Source organism: Epinephelus fuscoguttatus, linkage group LG18, assembly GCF_011397635.1.
Source record: "Epinephelus fuscoguttatus linkage group LG18, E.fuscoguttatus.final_Chr_v1".
Taxonomy (NCBI): Eukaryota; Metazoa; Chordata; class Actinopteri; order Perciformes; family Serranidae; genus Epinephelus; species Epinephelus fuscoguttatus.
This window is the reverse complement of record NC_064769.1, coordinates 36,948,567-36,971,991: the sequence shown is the minus strand read 5'-3', so window position 1 is coordinate 36,971,991 and position 23,425 is coordinate 36,948,567. Positions and strand designations below refer to the sequence as shown.

General features: G+C 39.1%; 2 protein-coding genes across 2 annotated transcripts in view; both read right to left on the bottom strand.

The window, feature by feature from the left end:
• LOC125878675 (aryl hydrocarbon receptor-like) overlaps positions 1-11,997 on the bottom strand; it is a 36,749-nt gene extending 24,752 nt beyond the window's left edge. Inside the window, exons 1-2 of the mRNA XM_049560056.1 lie at positions 11,637-11,997; positions 6,048-6,226 (exon numbers count right to left, since the gene is read on the bottom strand). Coding sequence (XP_049416013.1) covers positions 6,048-6,226; positions 11,637-11,695 — 238 coding nt within the window. The 5' untranslated portion in view covers positions 11,696-11,997. The remainder of the gene's footprint in view (positions 1-6,047; positions 6,227-11,636) is intronic.
• Positions 11,998-13,660: 1,663 nt separating this feature from the next.
• mat2al (methionine adenosyltransferase II, alpha-like) lies at positions 13,661-20,252 on the bottom strand. The gene is made up of 9 exons (XM_049560083.1): positions 19,750-20,252; positions 17,959-18,036; positions 17,284-17,406; positions 17,090-17,202; positions 15,206-15,349; positions 14,840-15,058; positions 14,562-14,744; positions 14,176-14,309; positions 13,661-14,091 (listed from the first exon to the last, which is right to left on the bottom strand). Exons 1-9 carry the CDS (start codon positions 19,820-19,822, stop codon positions 13,989-13,991), a joined length of 1,170 nt encoding a protein of 389 aa, XP_049416040.1. The 5' UTR covers positions 19,823-20,252; the 3' UTR covers positions 13,661-13,988.
• Positions 20,253-23,425: the final 3,173 nt, after the last annotated feature.

The window sequence follows — 23,425 nt, the reverse complement described above, 5'->3', positions numbered from 1 at the left end:
GAGGAGGTGTGAAGATCAATAAACTACAGTTTACACTGAATATAAATATCATGGATGTATATAAAGAAAAAAGAGTGTTGGAGGTGGGTTCCCGTTCATCCTGTGAAAGTTGCTCAATGGCTCATAAAGCCAAGAAAGCTCAATTCCAAGGTGTGAAATTACCCAGATCACCTGCATCATGAACCTAAGGGAGCAAGCACGAAAGAGACTTCTGCCAGTTGAGTGGCTAATTTCCGGTTTAGCGCTGCGCTAACTTGAATGGTGATAAAATGTGTTAATCATGCAGCTCTAAACTTTGCAAATACTATCAGATCGAATGGATCAAATGCCGACAATGACAGCAGTAAATTTACAGGGGTTGTAATGCTAAAAAAATGCATCCACTGATTTAGAGACGTCTCTTTCACGATGTGTGTCTATGAGAAAAAGTCTTTTTGGGCTCGATGGCATCATGTGACAGACCCAGAAGTTGTAACTCAATGTTCCGCCACTACGTCACATCGGCTTCAAAGCTCAGCACTGTTCCTAGGGACTTGATAATTATATGTAAAGACTTGCAGCGTCAGACACCAACGAATGAAGCCTTCCTTTAACGTCGGCATGATACGCGGCCAGTTGCCGTTATAGTTTAACAGCGTTCAGCTGCATCAGGGGGAAACGCAGAAGGTTAAGTTAAGGCAGCGAAAGTCCGAGTAGGGCGGGCAGGAAGGGTGGTGGATGGGTCCTACAAACACCAACTTTCACCAGGGAGAGCAGTGTTCATGTCCTGTAAAATGATACAGCCAAACCCTGTTCTTTTTTCCAACACTGAACCAAGTGCGTTAGTTGCCTAAACCTATGCATGAGTTAGCTGTTGAAGGAAATAAAAGTTTCAATTCCCATTGTTGTACTGACATAGTGCATTTATTTTGAAAGAGACTGTATGTAAACTGTAAATTTCCTGTGAAAACAGAAGTGTATTTTGAAAACAGACAACGCATGTAACAGGCAGAACTTGACACGGTGTCCCATAACGTCAACAACCAACACACCCAGGGTACCTTGCGTGTCGTATCTGGACATGACCAAACGTCGATATGTGACGAGGTCGTAGTGATAATGTGTTGCTGGGTGACATTAAAAACGAGGCACAGCTGCGCTTGATGACAGCTGGTGTGCGCTGTCGGGCTGGAGAACATCAAAGTTGAGGAGGAGATAACGGCACGGGGCAGAACGTGCTGATGAAGATACAACCTCCATCTGACTGGCCTCATCTCCTCGTACCTCACCTCTCAGCTCTTTCTGTTTTGATTCCCCTCACTTTTTTGGTAACCTTGGTGTAAGCTGAATGTGTGTAACTAAAACAATCTCCATATCTAGAACAGCGTCTGTCTGGTATGGGTGGTTATATAATAGCGGAGCACAGTGTGACGCTGCAGTGTGTTCGCCGCTCAAACGTCTCCATTCATAAACACTCTCCATCTGCACTGCCTTGTCAAGAAGCCCTCATGTCGTGCCACTGTGCTCCAGAGCTTCTGGCCCTCCTCTTCCTCCCTCTGCGCCCCCCCTCTGCTCCATCAACGTCAGTGATCAGCTGGCTGATAGCAGGGCGAAACGAGACACAAACAGAGAGGGGAGGCCTGCTGGACTCTGCTGTTCCTCTGGTATAGAATCTGTGGCCATGATGGCACTGGTTACTGTGCAATTTTGTTCAAACTGAGCCCACGTTTGGGTCCATTTTAGACGACAGCTGGCGGAAGCATCGTGGCTTGCTTTGACTGAAAGCACAGGAATATTTTAAGAATAACTCCACTTTTTTTTTTTTTTACACATCAAGGTCAGTTTACAGAGAACTACTCAGTGCTACTGCTGTGGCTCTGGAGGCGATTTATGAGGCCTGAGAAAATGAGTACGTTTGGGCTTGCAGACTATGGCCCTGTCTTATACCCGACGCAAAGCAGCTCACAGCGCTTTCAGACCAACGCAGTTGCGCCCATGGGCATGTAGGTCTTGAAATGAGGTGTGGTCATGTGCATTGTTGGTGTACTACCATTTTGAGGCAGCAGAAACTGTGCCATTGACCAACAAAAACCCAGTCTGTAGTGAGAATGGCGCGAGTTTCCTGATATATTGTAAAATGAGAACGTAGCAGAGATCAGAGCAGAGCTGCAGAGCGCCCAGATTATGCACCCTTTAACCGCAAAAGTGGAGTTGGACATGCCCTAAATGCACTTGCACCATGCATTATGGGTTGTTTAAACAGGGCACTATGAATTTATAACAGAAAGTTACAAACTTGGTGCGTGGAGGTTGAAAGATGTGTGTGATTAGCAGGCAGCGAGGGTCTAATGAAAGATTCAATTGAGCTGTATCATGGGATATGTAGGATCTAGTGTTTTTGGAGTTTCAGCCATACTTGAGACTGCAGTTGCAGCGATATACCAATTTCAAGGTATACTGTGTTATAAAAGTTGACGGTTATCACGCCATGTACCGTGCTTATCTATGATATTGAGAAAGAAAATGCAACTGGACCAAGAATCTCAAAGAGGAGACTTTTCACACATAGTTTCAATTATAGGAATAAAACATTTGTTCAACCAAAAATAACCTGTCCGTTTCATTGCTTTAGGGTCACTCTGACTGATAATAATATAAATTCTGCAACACTGTGATACTGTGAAACCAAGATATTTTCTGAGGCCGTGAAAATCTCATTCCGTTACAATCCTACTATGTTCTGAATATTAGGGATATATCTGCAACTGCTGATTCGTTTTTGACTGCTCTTTTGATCCGTCTTTTTTTGAGTGTACTAACTTCACTAAAGTGCAGTATTAATTTGTTGGAGTGTTCCTTCAAAACTCACAGAGAATGTTTAAAAATGTAAATAAAAAATAACCAGCTGAGCTCATGCACTATGGCAAAACTTACAAGGTAAAGTCTGGTGTTATTTCATATTTTTCTTACTGTCAACAAATCCTATAAAAAGACTGAAACCATAATGTGTTAGTCCGTCTCTTAATACGTTATGACCTCCTTTCTGTGGCTCTCAGCCTTAAAAAATATGTAGTTTGAAGCTGCAACAATCAATCAAGTTGTTGTCAACTATTCATTTAATCACCAACTAATTTGATAATCAATAAACCAGTTTAAATACTTTTTTTTATTAAGAAACAAAAGTAAAAATTCTCTGATCCCAGCATATTAAATGTGAGTATTTTCTAGTTTCTTTACTCCTCTGTGGCCGTAAACTTAACATCTTTGCATTGTGGACAAACACGATATTTGAGGACGTCATTTTAGGCTTTGGTAAACACCGTTGAGCTCGTTGAGTTTGTTTGTTTTTTCCAGTTTTTGACTTTTTATAGACCAAAGAAGAAATTAATTAATGGAGAAAATAAACGACAGATTAATCATCAATGAAAATAATCCTAATATAGTTTCCTTTTTTTAAAAAAAAAAAAAAGTCTCTGTAGTTTCCTGAATCAGCTGCTCACTGTGGTTTTTCTCCAACAGGAGGAAATCGTGCATTTGTCTGGGACTATTTTCTGCAGTGGATTAATCCACATTTGGTGCTTTCGTGAGTATCTGTGGCAGCAGGACGGTGTTAGGGTTAGTGGTATGTGGGACTGAGTCAGAATCATCTACAGTGTGTGTGTTCATGGTAATGAAGGAACATGTCACCCAGTGCAACAGGGTGGCTCACTGATGTGTGAGTCTTTGAACAACAATGGAGCTCTGCGGCACAGAGGAAGAAGATGTATCAGGCTCTGATAAAAACACAATACTTGCTGGTTTTGGGAATATCACCAGACTCCTTCCAACAACAATATCTTCACCTAGAGCCAGAACAAAGAGAGAGGAACTGCGCTTTAGGACACACATGTGATTAAGCTTACTTTAATCAGCTTCGTCACCTCAGTGCCACATTTTGACACCAGCACAATGTACCAGGACGGTTTCAGGCCGCTCACCGCCACCTTTGCCTGTGTGTGTGTGTGTGTGTTTGATCAGCGTCACAATAAGGACCTACTGTTCCCTGCCTGCCTGTCTCATGTTCCTTTGCATAGACTCCCATCTGCCCTGCAGCACACTCTCCTGTTTCCCTCCCAGCAGGGCCACTATTCATTATTCACAGTGTCAGGTTCCCTCTCTGACACCGCGAACGCTCACAGCTCAGCCACAAAAATGTCCGCAGCTGCATATTTGCACACCCGACACATCAATCCCACACAGACTGTCTCTCACTTTCAATATTTCACACACCAGTTTCATATGACCTTATTACACTTAGTCACTTCCAGTGGTGAAGGACGTACTCAGATCCTTTACGTGGGTAAAAGTGCAAATACCACACGAGCCAAAGTGAAAACCTTTTTATTCTCTTTGAACCAAATGTTTTTAAAACCAGAGGTCTTATTATCATTATATTATTATTACAGTTTTAAATGTTTGGGCTCCTTCTTTTACTGTTTATACCTCTTCTTTATTTTAATTCTGTTGTCTTAACCTCTCTGTACAGCACCTTGAACTTATCGTCTTGTATAAAATGTGCTTTAGAGATAAAACTGCCACGCCACACTGTAAAAATACTTCACTACAGGTAAGAGTCCTGCATTGAAAATGTTACTATAATAAACCCGAGGCTTCAGAACAGGAGTCAGGTCACAGTGGCTAGGTCCATTATTGTATTCAGTCTGTGGTCGGCATGCACACTGCAAGTCTTGCTAGCTAACGTTACTGGTCTGACTTGTAGAGTACTTGCAGTAGTCTGGGGCCGTTAGTGGCCGTTTTGGTAAGGAGCCGGAACCAGGGCGAGTGAGATGCGCCTTTCCGTCAAAATAAAAGCACCAAGCTAATAAAAATGCGCTGAAACTTTTTAATTTAAAGAATATAATTTACAAGAAAAGCCCCAAGCCATTAAGTTAATCAATTTTCTTACACCCCTCATCACCCCAAATTGATGGTGCACCAGAATTTAAAGTTTTACTTTGGTGAACACTTTTACTTTGGTGAATTTCGTGAATTCCGCATCCGCTCTCTAGACCGGAACCAGAATCCAGACAAAATTCAGAGTGAATAGAAACCAGGCTCTTCGCCTTACATGAAGAGCCTGGTGACGCGAGGCTAACTTGCAGAGACTGAGCGGCACAGTGTTGCAGCAGTTAGCATTGTCACCTCACAGCAGGGGGGTTCCTGGTTCGAACGCAGGGTGGGGGGTTCGAACCAGGAGAAAACCCACACTGACACAGGGAGAACATGCAAACTCCACACAGAAGAGCACCCCCACCCTGGGTTCAAACCAGGAATCCCCTTGCTGTGAGGCAACAATGCTAACCACTGCACCACTGTACCACCCAATGAGGAAAATGTATTTTAAATAATTGAAAGTTTAAGTACTCAATGCTGACAAATGTCCCCTGTGACCGGTATATTATTATATATTATATAATTAGGTTAATATGACTAATGCATTAATGTAAAAGCAGGATTTTACTGTTGTAGTTGGTTGTAGTGCTGAGTGAAAATATTTCTACGGTGAGTCAACGAGGACCAATTAAATCAGACTCCAGTTCAGACCTCCTCCAGCCAAGGCCAATGGTGCATTCACTGGTGCATTCCACTATGATGGAAAAGCTGTTGTTGTTTTATTGTGGATTTTTGTATTATATGTTGCATTTATTGCATTTTAATGTGTTCTGATTGGCTGCTACCTCGGCCAGGTCTCTCTTATAAAAGAGATTTTCAATCTCAATGGGACTTCCTGGTTAAATAAAGGTAAAAATAGAATAAAGGAGAAGCAGCATTTTTTATACATGTGAAGCTGGACCTATGAAATGTTTCTGCATGAAAAATGAAAACTATATTAAATTATTGGGTGTTTAATTTCCTGTTGATAGACTAATTGTTTCAGATGTACATTTTCACATTTTGCATGCACAAATATTAATTTGTAATGTAATTAAAGCTGTCAGATAAATGTCGTGGAGCAGGAGAAAGAAGCATGAGTACAATACAATGAACACTGGTCACCACAACTACCATGACACCATGAGGTCACTGACCGTGGAAGTAGCTCTTAACCTTGAGGTATCCCACACTGAGCCGGAGCACGGACAGCTTGTCCAGGCGACCTCTGACCTCCTCAGAGAACGGCAGCAGTTCGGTGAGTCGGTCCAGCTCTCCATTCAGACGGTCACGGTGGCGTTTGGACGGATTGGTCTTCACAGGCGGAGGCTTGACACTGAAACAACACACAGGGACAAAGAGCTGTTGAATGATGCCTGCTTGCTAAAACATGTTTGCTCTGCTTGACGATCGACAACACACAGCTGGAATTTCCATCTCGAATCAAAGTGTGGGAGTTTTAGGTAACGAGGTAGATTTTTCATATCCTGTTAGAAGCTTCACATCTCAGCGTGCGTGGACGTAAGAGATACTGACACACTGACTGTTCCTGTCATGAAAAACAATACCTCTGGTAAAAAATTCCAGTGTTCGAATTTCTAAGAGACGATGTGGGCTGCTGCCCAAATAAACTGCGGACCACATCAAACGACGTTTCAAGAGGATGTAAGTGTGTCTCATACTTGCGTTATTACAAGACTGGAAAACCCTCAGAGTTTCAGTAGTTAGCACGCTCACTCATTCTGCGTTTGGGAGAAACACCTGCAGATATTACATTTACTGAGACTTCATTATTGAAATAACGTCCACGAAGTTAGATGGAAATTAGTAGGAAGCCGTGGTGGTGCTGAACTTTATTTACATGTTTAGGTACTTGTACTGTGTCGTTACTTTTCCTACCATCTTTTAATCCACCACACTTGAGAGGAAAATATAGCACCATTTACTATCTTACAGGTTAAGTTACTTTATAGATCAAGCTTTTCATATACAAAACACAGGAAGAGTTTATTAAATGTGATGTTTTATTAAAAAAGTACAGTTTAAACAAGTACAGCTGAAATGATTCGTCAATGAATCAATTAGTCAATCTGTTCTTGTTGTTTTTGGAGCACAAATACGAAATATTTAATGGTTCCAGGTTCTCATTTGCAGTAATTTGCTGTTTTCTTCAGTCTAAGATTAAAATAATTTAATTTTGGGGGGGTTTGAATGTGTTTGCTGGACAAATCAAGGCATCTGGAGCACTTTTCACTGTTTTTTTTAAATGTTTATAGTTTAATCAATGAATTAAAAATAATCTGCAAGTACCTCAACAACCAAAAGAATTATTAGTAACAGCCCTTGTGTGATTTATTGAAACCTGCGGGAGATGAGCTCTCGCTACATAATAGCTAGCAGGTTAGCAGGTTAGTAGGTTAGCTGTGGCGCTAAGCTACACAGCACTGTGGCTAGAAAATAGAGCATACAATAGAAAATGGAGCTCAATCAGTTATATTTTCTCTTCTATATCTTTAAAAAGAACCTGTCTTATAATTTATAAGTCAAGCTAGAGCCAACTTTTACTATAAAACTACAAGTAGGGCTGAGAACCATGCTAGCAGCTCTGTGAGGCTGAGCTAAATGCTAACACAAAGATGCTAAGCAAGTCTACTGTTCATCACTCTAGTTTAGCATGCTTACGTTTGCTAACGTTTTGCATGCTAACGTGTGTAGGAAAGTACAGTAGCTAGGTCCATTTTCTGAAGTACTACACTTAGGAAAAATATTGAAATACTTGAACATTATTTAAGTATTTATGTATAAATATATATATATATTTTATGACTTTTAATACTTCTACTGCGGTACATAAAAGAAATAATATAATAACATACTTTTTACTGCACTACATTTGACTGAAAGCTTTAGTTACTTTTTAGAGTAAGTAAAAACATTAATATATTATTGGTACATGGTACATTTAGCTGACATTATTTTTTACCTTTTTTCCTGAGTTGTATTTTGCAAGCATGACTCTTACTTGTAGTGGACAGAGCCCAACTGATACTGGACTTTTTTTAGGCCGATGCCGATACTAATACTGGGGAGTATAATAATTCTGATACTGAAATATTGGTCGATTATACAGTTATATATAAGCAATTATCCCTCAAATACTTGTGACAAACATACTGGAGGCAGGATATTTTACCGTTGAACAATAAACTTTATTGTCAAAAATGACATTAGTGATCAACTACTCCGACAGTGTTTGCATATGGATTCAAAACTTCAGCTGCAAATTTGAAAAGTTATTTACTCAACAGAAGACAGTGTCCACCACAAACACAAAGTACAGCTGAGGCTGATAGCAATAGCTTGGTCCTAAATGGTCATCTCTAGACGGTATCCAGAGATTTGCAAAAACTCCTGTGAGATATAATGTGCCATTATCTTTCCCCAACCCTTATCAAGTGCCTCGTGACCGTCTTAAACCAAAGTCTGACAAATCAAAGTTTTGCCCTGATGGTGACACTAAAGTAAAAGTCAGAGGAACACCAAATTAAGCAGGATTCATCCTCTGGGGAACATGAAGGTCTGTACAAAATTTCACAGCAGCCCATCAAGCAGTTGTTGAGATAATGACGGGCCCACTGCTGCTGAAGCTAGCGTGGCTTAAAACAAAACAGACATTAGGAGTGGAAAAGCTGAATGTAGAGTTACATCATGCGTTTGAGACGGCATGCATCTGTTAATCTTTCACTTGGCCTGCGCCTTTATTACTACAAATTACCACAATGTAATTCCTCTCCAACATGTCGGGACGTGCAGCGGCCCTGTGAGCCATTCCTCCCTGACTAAACACAGATCTGAGGACAGAGATGGAGGGAAGAGGAGAGACAACAAAGCAGGCAGGAATGAGGAGATAAATCACGAGGAGCACAGAGAGAGTAAAACGTCAGAGGGAAAACATCAGGACTCAGAGTGGAGAAAGAAATAAAGGAACAACTGAAGAAATGTAATGATTATAGATAAAATAGACTCTGTTGGGAACTCTGTCGCAGCTGTCGAGTCAGAGGTTTGGCCTGTGATCACCGTCCTCATTGTGGTAAACAAAAGTTGGACACAAGCAACAGGCAGCTCATGTATCTTAGACGGTAATTTGGCACGAAAGGACGTTGGTGTAAAGACGTGAAGATTTGGGCACAGATGAATCTGCGAAGTCTTTTTAAAGTGTCATCGTCTGATCTGTCAAATTTGTTTTCGGAGTTGTGGATGAAACGTCTGAACTACACTTAAAGTTCAATTGTTCTAATTACACCAGGAGTCTCGACGCTACTTCATTCAATAATAATCCCAGGAATTACACACAGTTTTGCCTCCAACCCTGACGATGTGTTTGCATAATACTTTGCAAAACACAGCCTTACATTGGTATTTGTTCAGTTATGGAAAACTTTCAGTATGAAACCCGCATACCTGCATGTCTGGAAAACTGCACAAACACAGGTTTAACTTTTAATTTAATTTAAAGGTACAGTACACCCTGTCTGGTACAGGTGGGAATCACCAGGGGCCCCTTGATACGATATTATCATGATACTTAAGTCACAAATAAAGATTCACAACAATTTTTCTGCTGCTACCAGATATGTTGATATATAAAAACTTATTTAGCCAATAACTGATGCTGCTATCGATATATCCACTCTTTTCCCCTGAATCCAAATATTTAAAAGCCGATATTGGCCGATACAGATGATGTACCAATATTATTAGCACGTTGACTGATTCCAATATTTCATTTTAAGCCAATATCTGGCAACACCGATGATCTGCCAATACTATTAACATGTTGGGCAATTCTGATATTTCATTTTAAAGCTGATATTGGCTGATGTGCCAGTATTGTCAGCATGTTGACATCATCGGACCATACCAATGGCATGCCAATATTATTAGCGTGCTGACTGATTGTGATAGTTAATTTTAAAGCCGATATTTCAGAATGTTGACTGATTCGTGTAGTTCGTTTTAAATCCGATAGTGACCGACACAGATGAAGTGGGGATATTATCAGCATGTTGACTGATCCCGATAGTTCATTTTAAAGCTGATATCGGCCGATACCAATGACGTGCTGATATTATTGTGCATCCCTTGTCACAGTACGATATCACAGCTCTGCAGAATCATATCATTAGTACAAAATATGAATAAACTGATAAGCTATGCTTTATTATTGTAGAGCAGTGATACTCAACTAGCCGCCTGAGGGCCAGACACAGTGCCATGTGGCCCCCCAACCATTTTCTAACTCACCATGACAATAAGTTGATTCGAGATGGGATTTTTTTATTAATATAAATAAGGAGCCTGGGCGATAAAAAGCATCAATAAAGAGCTTGCTTACTAAGAGTGCCGGGGGATGACCCCCCTGACCCCTGACAGACATCCAGGCTAAGCCCCTTTATGTCCTCAAATCCTAGAAACACCTCTGTGTAAACCTGACCTGTGCCATGCTTCTACAACTGGCCCCTATCTCTAGATCCCTAGCCACCTGTCGTCTTGCAAAAGTGGCCCCTGGGCAAAGCAAGTTTAGTATCCCTGTTGCAGAGTAACCTACCCGTCAGAATATAAAGTAACTGAAATCAGCTCCAGCTTTACGAGCTTGAATAATGAACATAAATATTTATAATCCAGTAACATAAATCATTCTGATATCGGCCATTCTGCATCAAAAGGACTTTTACTTTTATTACTTTAAACAACATTTGTATGTGGGGCCCATGTGAGTAGTAAATGAGCTGATAAAAGGCCCTGTATGGGATTGTCCAAGGTCTCCATAATGGCCCCATGCCAGTTGCTCACACGGGTGGTTTTACCCAAGATAAGATGCCCACTTTGGGGCCATACCCACTTGGTACCCAGGTGGCTGTAGCATAACCCATGCAGGGCCCACTTGGGTTAACCCACCTGTGTGAGCAACTGGTATGGGGGCCATTATGGAACTCATGGACGATCCCATATTGGGCCCAGTTTCAGCCCATTTACTAACGACACAGGGCCCACATTGAAATGTTGAGTTTGATTTTTTGAAATTTTGTATTTATGGTTTTTGTGTATTTATTTATTTATTTTCACTAATATTTTTTAGGGTTTTTTTTAGCTTGCATATTCTTCTATTTCGTTACTTATTTATTTACTTTTTTTTTTTTTTTTTTAAAAGGTTTTTATCTTGCCTCTGGTGTTGCCCTACTTATGATAACGTACATCAGTTTGTGTGTGTGTGTGTGTGTGCTATATAAATAAAATTTGTTTGATTGATGAAATTTTGAATGCAGTACTTAAACTTGTATTTACTTGTATTTCTACATGCACCAAGTTTCAGTAAGTACAAATATTTCTCCCACCATCACCTGCCCGTCTCACCTTATCTGGCCTTGACGTCATCACCTTCGCGTGACACTTGCTGCAGGTGGACTACCTACCTGCCCACCCCCCTTACTCTGTCCCGGAAATCATAAATCACTGAAGTAAAACTAAAACAACAACCTGTGTAGCTCCAGGTGGAGACACGAGGTGAGTGTAAGCAGCTTGGCAGTATCTCTACTAATAACAATTACTCATTAATTATGACGGTGCTGATGACTGACTGCTCCGCTGGCAATGACCTGTATTAACCCCTCCAGCGGTGCGCAGAGCTCAGGCCTGTTTCATAGCCTGAGGTGACACTAAAACATGTTTTAAATATAAAACCTGACCTTTTCTGGACAGGCTTCTTCCTCCTCTTCACCGCGTACACTCCTCCATTCCCCGGCATGGTGCCGCTCTGGTTCCTCCTCAGCTGAAACTTTCCTTTCACTTCAAAGAGCAAAATAAAAGCAGCATAAGAAGTTTAATTCTTCTGAAAATGTCCAGACGCACCCCGTGTGTTCCTCTGCTGCCTGGGTCCTTTAAAAACCAGGTTGTTTGAGACGGACCCAGCTCAGTGTGACACAGCAGAGCAATAATCCAGACACATGACGTGTGGCAGCATTTTAGCAGCGACCCTGTCGCTCACAGGCTCATTTAAAGAGTCGTGAAGTTTGCAAAGGGAAGTACAGCAGCACACACACCAGACTGTCCCCTTGTGTGTGTGTGTGTGTGTGTGTGTGTCTGCACTCTGCAGCCAATCACAGCCACTGTAACATCACTGCACGTCTGTCTCAGCCTCTGTGATTGGTGCACAGCTCCTCCTTTGTTTATCCTCTCTGTCCTCAGCTGTGAAACACACACACTGTACAGTGTGTTACACTTCTGTGACTCTTCACAGTCAAAGTTACTCTGAGATTAAAAGGTTGTTTCCTTCCTGTTAGGATGTAAAGTTTGACATAAAGTGACAGCAGCTCAACTTTCCATCGACTCCGCCATGTTTTTCCACCTCCTGTAAAAATGTTGTGTAACCTGTAACTGTGACTCCATCCAGTGGCAGGTGACGTTAGCACAGGGCTCTGTCAGGGGTGAAAACAGGAGTAAAAACTACTGGTGAATGAAATGAAATGAAATAAAATAAAATTAAAAGATACCAAAAAATAAAAAAATAAAATAAAAATTAAAACAAATTTTATATATATATATAAACACCATGGGATAAAACAAAATAAATTTAAATCAAAGCCATATGACAAAAAGTAAAGAAAATTAAAGCATAATAAAATAATATAAAACAAAACAAAGATAAAACAAAGTAAAATAAAGCAAAATAAAATGTAATTAAAAACCATTAAAAGAGTAAAATAGAATAAAGCAAAATAAAATTAAATACCATTAAAAAAGTAAAATAAAATAAAGCAAAAATAAAAACCATTAAAAGAGTAAAATAAAATAAAGCAAAATAAAATTAAATACCATTAAAAAAGTAAAATAAAATAAAGCAAAAATAAAATTAAATACCATTTAAAAAGTTAAATTAAATACCATTAAAAAGTAAAATAAAATAAAGCGAAAATAAAATTAAATACATTAAAAAAGTAAAATAAAATAAAGCAAAATAAAATCAAATTAAATAACATTTAAAAAGTAAAATTAAATAAAGCAAACTAAAAATAAGTACCATTAAAAAAAGTAAAATAAAATAAAGCAAAAATAAAATTAAATACCATTATAAAAGTCAAATTAAATAAAGCAAAATAAAATTAAATACCATTAAAAAAAAGTAAAATAAAATGAAGCAAAATAAAACATAATACAAAAAAAAGTAAAGTAACATAAAATGTAAATAAAATAAGGCAAAATAAATTTTAAAAAAAAGTCACCTTAATAAAGTAAATATTTGTCACATATATATTATCAATGGTGGAGTAAGAACTCAGATCTTTTACTAACATAAAAGTTGCAGCACCACAGTGAAGAAATACTGTCACTGGTAAAAGTCCGGCACTCAAAATCTTACTAAAATAAAAGTTCATATGTATTAGCATCAAAATATAGTTAAAGTACCAAATATAATTATGCAGAGCGGCCTATTTCAGAATAATATATATTCTTTGATTATCGATGCATGAATGTAATTATCACTTAATGATACAGCTGGTAAAAGTGGGGCTCATTTATATTACTTTATATACTGCTGGGTGGCTTAAATTTCATATTAATAATCTGATTCTGCTCAGTAAATAAAGGTGTCAAGTACATGTCATGGAGTAAAAGTATAAGTTGCCACTTTTAGTAACTTATCAAATAAAATCAAAGTACCTAATATTTAAAACGAAATGAAGTACTTGAGGAAGTCTTACGCATGTTTTGTTCACCAAATATTATTTATTAAAAATGACCAAAACACATGATTGTTATAAATCTGACAGCACCTGACAGTTCTCACACAATACTCTAAAATAAAAAACACATTTATTGCATAATCATTTTTGTTTTAAACAAAACTACAGTTTCCAAACAGGAAATTATCTCAATCATGAGTTAAAAATCATAATATTTGAACACTGGCGCTGACCACTGCCTTTACAGTTTAGGGTCAGACAAAGACATTATTGTTCACATACATGGATTCTGTGGCTCTTGATTGTTTAACGACTGACTATTCAGACATGACTGGAATGTGATCGACCACGTTAAACTCAGAACACCAGAGACTTTGGTTTTTCCCAGGGGAACTCCTCTCTGCCAAAGTGACCGTAGCAGGCGGTGGCCTGGTAGATCGGCCGCTTCAAACCCAGCTCTCTGTTAAAAGAAGTTGATATCACAGTGTCAGATATTTACATAAAAACACGTAATGACGTTTGAGCTAATGAAAACTCAACATACTTGACGATGACCCCAGGTCGCAGGTCAAAGTTCTTTTGGACTATCTGCAGCAGCTCGTCTTCGTCCCTGTTCGATGTGCCGTAGTGAAACACTGAGATGGAGAGTGGGTGGCTCACACCGATCGCATACGAGATCTAAACACAGATATGTCAACACTTTGAGTCATTATTGATCTGTCATCAGAAAATCCTGATCCTGACCCGACCCTAACTGACCAATCAGACTGCAGTGTTCACAGCGCCACCTTAGATTTTGTTTCTACTATTACGTCCAAAAATGGTTTTATCCTCTTTTGGAAATAAAAGTAAAACAATGCACAGTAGTGTCAGCTTAAGTGCTATTACACAAGAAGGGAGTAACAAGTGCAGCTTCATAAACGTCCTCACCTGAACGAGGGCTCTCCTGCACAGTCCAGCTTTGACCAAAGACTTAGCGACCCAGCGTGCCGCGTAAGCTCCGGACCGATCCACTTTGGAGTAGTCTTTTCCAGAGAACGCCCCTCCTCCGTGCCCACCCCATCCTCCATACGTGTCCACTATGATTTTACGCCCCGTCAGTCCTGCATCACCCTGGTGATACAAAATCATCAGCTCCTGCTTGCCCACACATTTAATCATATTTTTATTTTTATTACACTTCCCTCTGTGGTTCAGTCTGCACTCACCTGTGGACCTCCAATGAGGAATTTCCCACTTGGCAGCAGATGGTAGATGGTCTTGTCGTCCAGGTACCGGGCGGGAATGACGACATTCACCACCTTCTCCATCAGATGGTGTCTGATCTCCTGCAGGGAGATATCTGGGCTGTGCTGTACTGAGATGACCACAGTGTGGACACGCAGAGGCTCCATGGCGCCCATGTTGTCTTTATACTCCACCGTGACCTGCAGACAAAAGGGCAGATATAGAAACCAACCGCTCAGAGAAGATACAGCAGAATTTTTGGGGGTGTATTTATTTATAAAACAGGAAGTGAGCGGAGAGAACGATGTGATCCCCCCCCTTTTCGTTTGTCTTCTCAAGTGTCTCACTTGTGATTTGGAGTCTGGCAGTATCCACGGACACTCTCCGTTGAGTGACAGCTCCTTCAGCCTGTAGTTGAGCTTGTGAGCCAGGAGGATGGTTAAGGGCATACACTCCTCGGTCTCATCGGAGGCGTAACCAAACATCAAACCCTGAGAAGACAAGCAGCTCGATAATGATGGAAACAGTCTGAGCAGTAACGTTAGCAAAAGTTTACAATTAATTAAACTTAAGTAAATACAATTTTAAAAAAGAGCTTTTGAATGTTATTTTGTAAATGAATGTTTCTTAAGCTGGAGGAATTACAAAATCTCTCCACCACTTTGTTGGTCCTCGAACTTTTCATCTAGTGCCACCAGTAGATTAAAGATTTCAACTGGTTTATGACCAAAACTAATGATATTTGTGTTTCACGACTCCCAACACTGCACAATAGGGACACCTCAATCTATTATTTTTGACCCCGATCCCAAGCAAGTTAATATTGAGTATCTGCCGACACCACGTCCTGAATACTATCTATTACTATTTTACTGGATAATGCAGCTGTACCTTAAAGTTATTCATATCAATTCAATGTATATGCTCAACAAAACTCCCTGCATCCAAGCTGTTTCTTTAAGTTTTGTTCTTATCTTTATTTTAAATGATAAAGGATAAAATAACAAACCCCGTCTTTCATGTTTTTGGCCTTGTCAAAATGTCTCTGTCCCTTTAAGAGAGTATTCTCCAGTGTTTGTTGCTTCAGTGCAGACTCAACCTGAGTTACCTGAATGAACTGTATTCCACTGATTCAAATAATACCCAAAGAACCCTTTGAGAGACATGTTTTGAGACACAGAAATACCCTACTCATATTTTTCAGGGAGCAAAACCTCATCTTCTTTGTAAAAAAATTCCGACAATTACATTTTAAACTTACATTTTCTCATCTAACACCTGGTGAGTACCTGCAGAAAACGTCCTGAAGGGACCTGAGTGCCATGACTCTGACTGTCAATTAAAGAGAGAAAAAGTAGACAAGGAAGTTTTACATAAATTAATTAGGTCTAGAAAAACACACAGTGCTAATTATGGTTCAGGCTGTAGAAATAGTTTTTAGAAACAGGGGGGCAAAGTGCCTCCTGTTCTGGTGCACCCCATGGGACCTGATTTAGGAGAAATAAGTAAATCATTTTTTGATCCTGTTTGAATTGTGCCATGAATTACACTGATGATATTTGTCAATTTAAAAAATGATTTTGCAAATCAAGAGAGTCACAGTTTTTCACAGGTTTGTCATGTGAAACCGCTGAACTACATCTCTCGTCTTGCTAACTGTTATCAACACAAACATGGCTGTTACTTGGCACATTTCAAAAAAAAAAAAAAAAAAAAAGACAGGTTTAGAACATTATTTAAAAAATAGGGAAAAGCTGGGGAAAACTATCTTTATAATTTTTTCTTATATTTTTTATTTTATTATATTTTAAAAAACAAATTCTAATTTTTTTATAATTATTACATTTTCAAATTATATTACAGAATTATTATAAATTTTAAGCACTCTTTCCAGGTCATTTATTTATTTGTTTGTTTTTAACTGTCTTTCTTTCTCTTTTTTTAATTTATTTTTTAATATTAATTTTTGGGTAATTTCTTCTTCTGATGCTCATCACCTTCTTCCCATATTTTAAATTAAATTTAAAAAACAACAACAAGCCAATTAGCTCAGGTTTCAAAGGGTTCAATAAAAATGAAGTAGCCAATTAAAACAAAGGGTAATCAATGACAACAGTCACTGTACATGACTCTACTGAAAACTGTCGGTTCATTTACCAAAATGATTTTTCACAACCATTTTTACAACATGAATCAGTTCTGAATCCAGGTGGTGAGATGTTCTACTGGACCTGGTCTCCTGCACCGATGTCCTCCTGATCTCTGCCTTCAAACACACAGTCGGTGATCTCCACACACTGCGGCTCCAGTGCCAGCAGCACGTTACAGGTCTTATAGTCAAAACCTGCAAAGCACAAGTCGGGACTCGTTAACTAAACATCCCCCAGAAAATGACACGCAAACTCAGTCACTGAATAAGAATCACCTTTTGACGAGTCATCATAACCAATCTTCTTGACTGTATTTCGGACCACTGACTGGAGATCAACGATGGCCTTCGACGTCACTTCTCCAACCAGCAGAATCATGCCCGTCTTCGCCACACACTCTGGAACGAGATGTTTTTAACAGACAAAAACACGACTCAGGCACTTGGAACAAAATATTTTACTGAATGCATTTTGTACATTTCTAAAACTCTCAATTCTTGTGCACTTTTTGAGGCAGATTCCTAGAAAATTAATTGAGTCATGAGAAGAGGGCATGAGGGGAATGTCTGTGGAAGAAGACTGGATTCACTATTAATCAAAATGTTTCAGATGGAGCTGAAGGCATCCAATGAGCATCAAGATAATGCTGAGCTGAACATTGGTCTAAAGGGCAAACACTGATGCAGTCTAAGACAATTGGCTGTTTAATTATTAGTTATCAAAATACCTTGGACAGATTAGATTCCAACAAGTATTGACTGAATTGAATGACTGATTTTATTTTTCCACCTGGACCTTTATACTCTGCCATTTCTCCTCTAATCATCAGGCTGTAACCTGTGGCAGGCAGGTAGGCAGGTAAATATTAGGAGTTTGGTGCATCCAGATAAACAGTTAGTCCTCATCAAAGTAAAATGATAAATAAACATCATATAAGACATGTTACTCACCACAGGCCACTTTAGAGTCGGGGTCTTGACTCAGGTACGCATCGAGCACAGCATCACTGATCTGATCACACATTTTATCTGTGAACACAAAGTCAGAGTCGTTAAAAGGAAAGAACGATACAGATATTATCAGTGTTGTCAGGGACGTAGCTTCCATCAAGGACACTGAGGTCATGTTTTATGTTTTCAGGGTTATTTAGGGTCAAAGAGAGAAGAAGAACGAATCAGAGAGTGTTCAGAGAAAAAAGGTGAGCACACGTTAGCAGGTGTTGGGCAAGTGGCCCATCTGCAAAGAGCCAAACAGCACCGGAAAAACACTGATTTTAACATGAATCTGCTTTATTTAGTGTTTTTACTGGTTTAAATAATTGGATCTGTTTGTTTTGGAGAGGAAGAGACATCTGTGGATAATTCAGCTCCTGGTAAAAACATCTAGATTTTAAGTTATCAGAGATAAAAGGTGAGCACAGATGAGCAGGTGTTGAACTAGTGGTGCATCAGCAAGTAGCCAAACAGCACTGTTTTTAACCACCTGATCGGTTTATTTTTGAGACGGAGAGACCTCTTCTTATAATTCGGCTCCTGGTAAAAACCTCCTGAACGGCTGGATCTCAAGTTATCAGAGAATTAAGGTGCTGGGCTAGTGGTGTGTTTGTAAGGAGCCAAACAGCACCGGAAAAACGCTGATTTTTAACGTGAAACAGCTTCATTCAGTGTTTTTACTGGTTTAAATAATTGGATCTCTTTGTTTTACAGAGGAAGAGACGTCTGTGGATAATTCGGCTCCTGGTAAAAACCTCCTGAACGTCTGGATCTTAAGTTATCAGAAAATAAAGGTGAGCACACATTAGCAGGCTCTGCGCTAGTGGTGCATCTGCGAGGAGCCAAACAGCACCAGAAAAACACTGATTTTTAACATGAATATGCTTTATGCAGTGTTTTTACTATTTTTAACCACCTTGTCTGTTTGTTTTGGAGAGGGGGAGACTTCCGCGGATAATTCGGCTCCTGGTTAAAACCTCCTGAACGTCTGGATCATAAGTTACCACAGAAAATATGTGGGCACACATTGTGAAGTACTAGGTTAGTGGCATGTCTGTGAGGTGCTGGACAGCATTGGAAAAACACCAATTTTTAACATGAACCTGCTTTATTTAGTGTTTTTATTGTTTTTGATCACCTTGTCTGTCTATTTTGGAGAGGAAGAGACCTCTGTGGTTAAAACCTCCTGAACAACTAACACTGAAGGAATTCTAACCAGGAGCTCACGCTTTGCATAAGGGAGAAGTTTCAGCTGGTTGCAATCTGCAATTTTCAGCGCTAGATGCCACAAAATATTTTCTACACACTGTTCCTTTAGGGTAAGATTTTGGAGGCAGAACCTTTACTTGTAACAAAGTACTTCAACACTGTCTGAGTACTTGAGAAATGATTTAAAATTAGCTCCACATCGATGAACTACAACATTAAAATACTCTAAGTTATGTATTCTTTAGGGATAAAAATGATAGAAAATACTAATATTCTGTCAGATTATGACACACAGTCTGAAGGGAGCCATTCTGCATAATGAGTTTTACTTTTTAATACTTCTGCCCTGATGAACTCAGGACTTTTACTTTTATTTCAAGTAAGTATTCTGAGCACTTCTTCCACCACACACACACACACACACACACACACACACAGGGAACATGTCCAGACAGAGCACTACTCTGTGCACTACAACCACACACACACACACACACACACACACACACACACACACACAGTGATAGATGGGTACAGTACCGGAGTGTCCTTCTCCAACAGACTCGGATGTGAAGAGGAAAGTCTTCCCCCTGCGGGCTCCGCTCGGGTTCATCTTCAGCTCGTCGGTCCGTCGGTGCACAAGTTGAATTTAACGGAATTAACGGCGACGGTACACTTTAAGTTAAAGTACCGTTCGATGTCCGCCGACACTGATCATAAAAATCAATTATCAACTCTGGAGGCTGAGCTGAGGTATTTGAACCCGAGTAAACTTGATTTACGACAGGTGGGTTTAACGGCAAACTACAGAAAGTAACGGTGTAAGTGGTACCGGCAGCAGTAACTGATGTAACGTTTCATTAGTGGTCGTTAACAGTCAATAATATAAGACTAATAAATACACACAGTTTATTACTCGTCTTTCGCTGGGCTCTTTAATGACAGCTGTGTGAGCTGAAAGAGGAATGTTTACTAGTGCAGGTCCTTCCGGCAGCAGCGCGGACAGCCCCAAGGTACGGTGTCTCATTGGGGTCAATATTAAGTAAATAAATACAAAAAAATATGATTTAAAAATGGATACACATATGAAATCAATAAAGAAGACTGTGGAAAAAAGATAAACCTGAATTAAGTAAATGAGTCAATAAATAAATACATGTACATAAATATAAATGAATAAATAGGTTTTATTTTAAATTTAAAACATTTTTCCATGACTATTTTAATTTATTTCAGGGGGAATTTATTTCATAATGCCAAATTTATTTTTATAATGCTATATTTATTTATATTGTGGGATTTATTTTATAATGCTACATTTAATTATTTTAGGGGATTTATGTCATGATGCCACTTATTATTATTTTAGGGGATTGATTTTATAATGCCACATTTATCTATTTTAGGGGATTTATTTTATAAGTCCACATTTATTTATTTTAGGGGATTGATTTTATAATGCCACATTTATCTATTTTAGGGGATTTATTTTATAAGTCCATATTTATTTATTTTAGGGGATTGATTTTATAATGCCACATTTATCTATTTTAGGGGATTTATTTTATAAGTCCACATTTATTTATTTTAGGGGATTGATTTTATAATGCCACATTTATCTATTTTAGGGGATTTATTTTATAAGTCCATATTTATTTATTTTAGGGGATTGATTTTATAATGCCACATTTATCTATTTTAGGGGATTTATTTTATAAGTCCACATTTATTTATTTTAGGGGATTTATTTTAATAAAGCCACATTTATTTAGTTTAACAAATGTTATTTTATAATACTTCATTTATTTATTTTCGGTGACTTATTTTATGATGCCACATTTATTTAGTTTAGCGAATGTTATTTTATAATACCTCATTTATTTATTTTCGGTGACTTATTTTATAATGCCACATTTATTTATTTTAGGGGATTTATTTTAATAATGCCACATTTATTTATTTTAGGGGATTTATTTTATAATATCACATTTATTTATTTCACTGGATTCTATTTCATAATGCCACATTTAATTATTTCAGGGGATTTATTTTATGATGCCAAATTTATTTCAGAAAGTTTTCTGATCCTGGTACTGCCTGTCTATTTTTTTTTTTTTTAATTGATTTGATTGATTTACTGTTTATCAGCCCACAAATGAGACAAAAATGAGCTAAGTCCCCTGAAAAAAATGAATGTGGAGTTTTGAAATAAAAGTCCACTGAAATAGACAAAGTTGCCCTTTGAAAAAAAAATCCTTTTATGACATTCCATAAAGTAAAAGTTTTAAAGTTTCAAAATATAGCCAAGTACCAAAAGCAGAGGAACTCCTACAGAATGGCCCATTTAAGAATAATAAATATGAAATTACTAATTTATATTTAATTTATAACACGGATTCAACTGTATGAACGTTTTTGAGGCCATAATTTGTGGTGTTATTGTTTTATTGGGTTGTATTTTAATGAACGATGTCTCTGTCTTGTCTCTGCGGACAAAAACACCAATTGCAGTATAATGTAAGGTGCTGCTGTTATTAATGTTCACAGACACAAACATCAGTCACAGGAACAGCTTCCCACAGAGCCGAGTAAACACAACAAACCAAAACAAAAGCACATCATCATAAACTTCATAAAAGTTGACATTTATTGCAGGGTTAGTCGGATATGACGAAGTATATTTTAGTACATGTGATTGTTGTGTCCAGTCCTTGTATTTAACCCTACAGTGTCAGAACATTGTGCTCGTGCATTGTGTTAACTGCTGTTGGTTTATAATATCTTAATACCTCTGTGTTATTTCACTGAGTTGTATCAACGCTAAATGTTCCAACTGTACAAAGTCCACCATTACTATGATTACGTCTATAAGGCACAGCCAGCGTGTAAGGTTACATACTGCACTGTGTGTCTTTACCATTGGTCTCGATGATCTCAGGTAATAGTACAGTCATTTATATATTCTTAATTTGACTTTAAGTAATCATATGTCAACATCGCTAGTATTTGGCAAGCACTCACCAAAGTGCAGCACACTCCCAGAGTTCAGTTAGTGACTCATGGCCAGATCCTCTTTATCAGGGAAGTAAATCTGCAGTACTGACAGAGGCATTTCTTTCTTTTCTTCTCTAAAAGATCTATATATGGATTTAGGGTTTATGTGACGGATTAATGAATAAGATAACCTCTTGACTACGAAGTACATTTACACAAATAGTGTATTGTATTCAGCTACAACTCTGAGTTACTTGGACTTTACTTCCGTGTTAACTTTATGCTACTTGCTACAGCAATGACATCAGGATGTCATTTGGACTAGATAAGTATGGTAGGGTGCGTCCAAGAGAGGGAAGATGATCAGAACCAGAAGGCAGCTTTGCAGATGTTCAGCACAGTTACTAATACCTACACAGAGTAAGGCAGGTCCTGAAAAGTCAGCTGAACGGAAAGAACAAGGTCGGAGCCATCAACATGTACGCCCTGCCAGTCATCAGATACTCTGCTGGTTTAATAAGCTGCCAAAGGAGGAGATAGAGGCCGCTGATATCAAGACAAGGAAGCTTCTCACAATGCATGGAGGGTTTCATTCCAAGTCCAGCACCCTGAGACTGTACACTTAGTCCAGCATCCTGAGACTGTACGCTTAGTCCAGCACCCTGAGACCGTACGCTTAGTCCAGCACCCTGAGACCGTACGCTTAGTCCAGCACCCTGAGACCGTACACTTAGTCCAGCACCCTGAGACCGTACGCTTAGTCCAGCACCCTGAGACCGTACACTTAGTCCAGCACCCTGAGACTGTACACTTAGTCCAGCATCCTGAGACTGTACACTTAGTCCAGCATCCTGAGACTGTACACTTAGTCCAGCATCCTGAGACCGTACGCTTAGTCCAGCACCCTGAGACCGTACGCTTAGTCCAGCACCCTGAGACCGTACGCTTAGTCCAGCACCCTGAGACCGTACACTTAGTCCAGCACCCTGAGACTGTACGCTTAGTCCAGCATCCTGAGACTGTACACTTAGTCCAGCATCCTGAGACCGTACGCTTAGTCCAGCACCCTGAGACCGTACGCTTAGTCCAGCATCCTGAGACCGTACGCTTAGTCCAGCATTCTGAGACCGTACGCTTAGTCCAGCACCCTGAGACCGTACACTTAGTCCAGCACCCTGAGACTGTACACTTAGTCCAGCATCCTGAGACTGTACACTTAGTC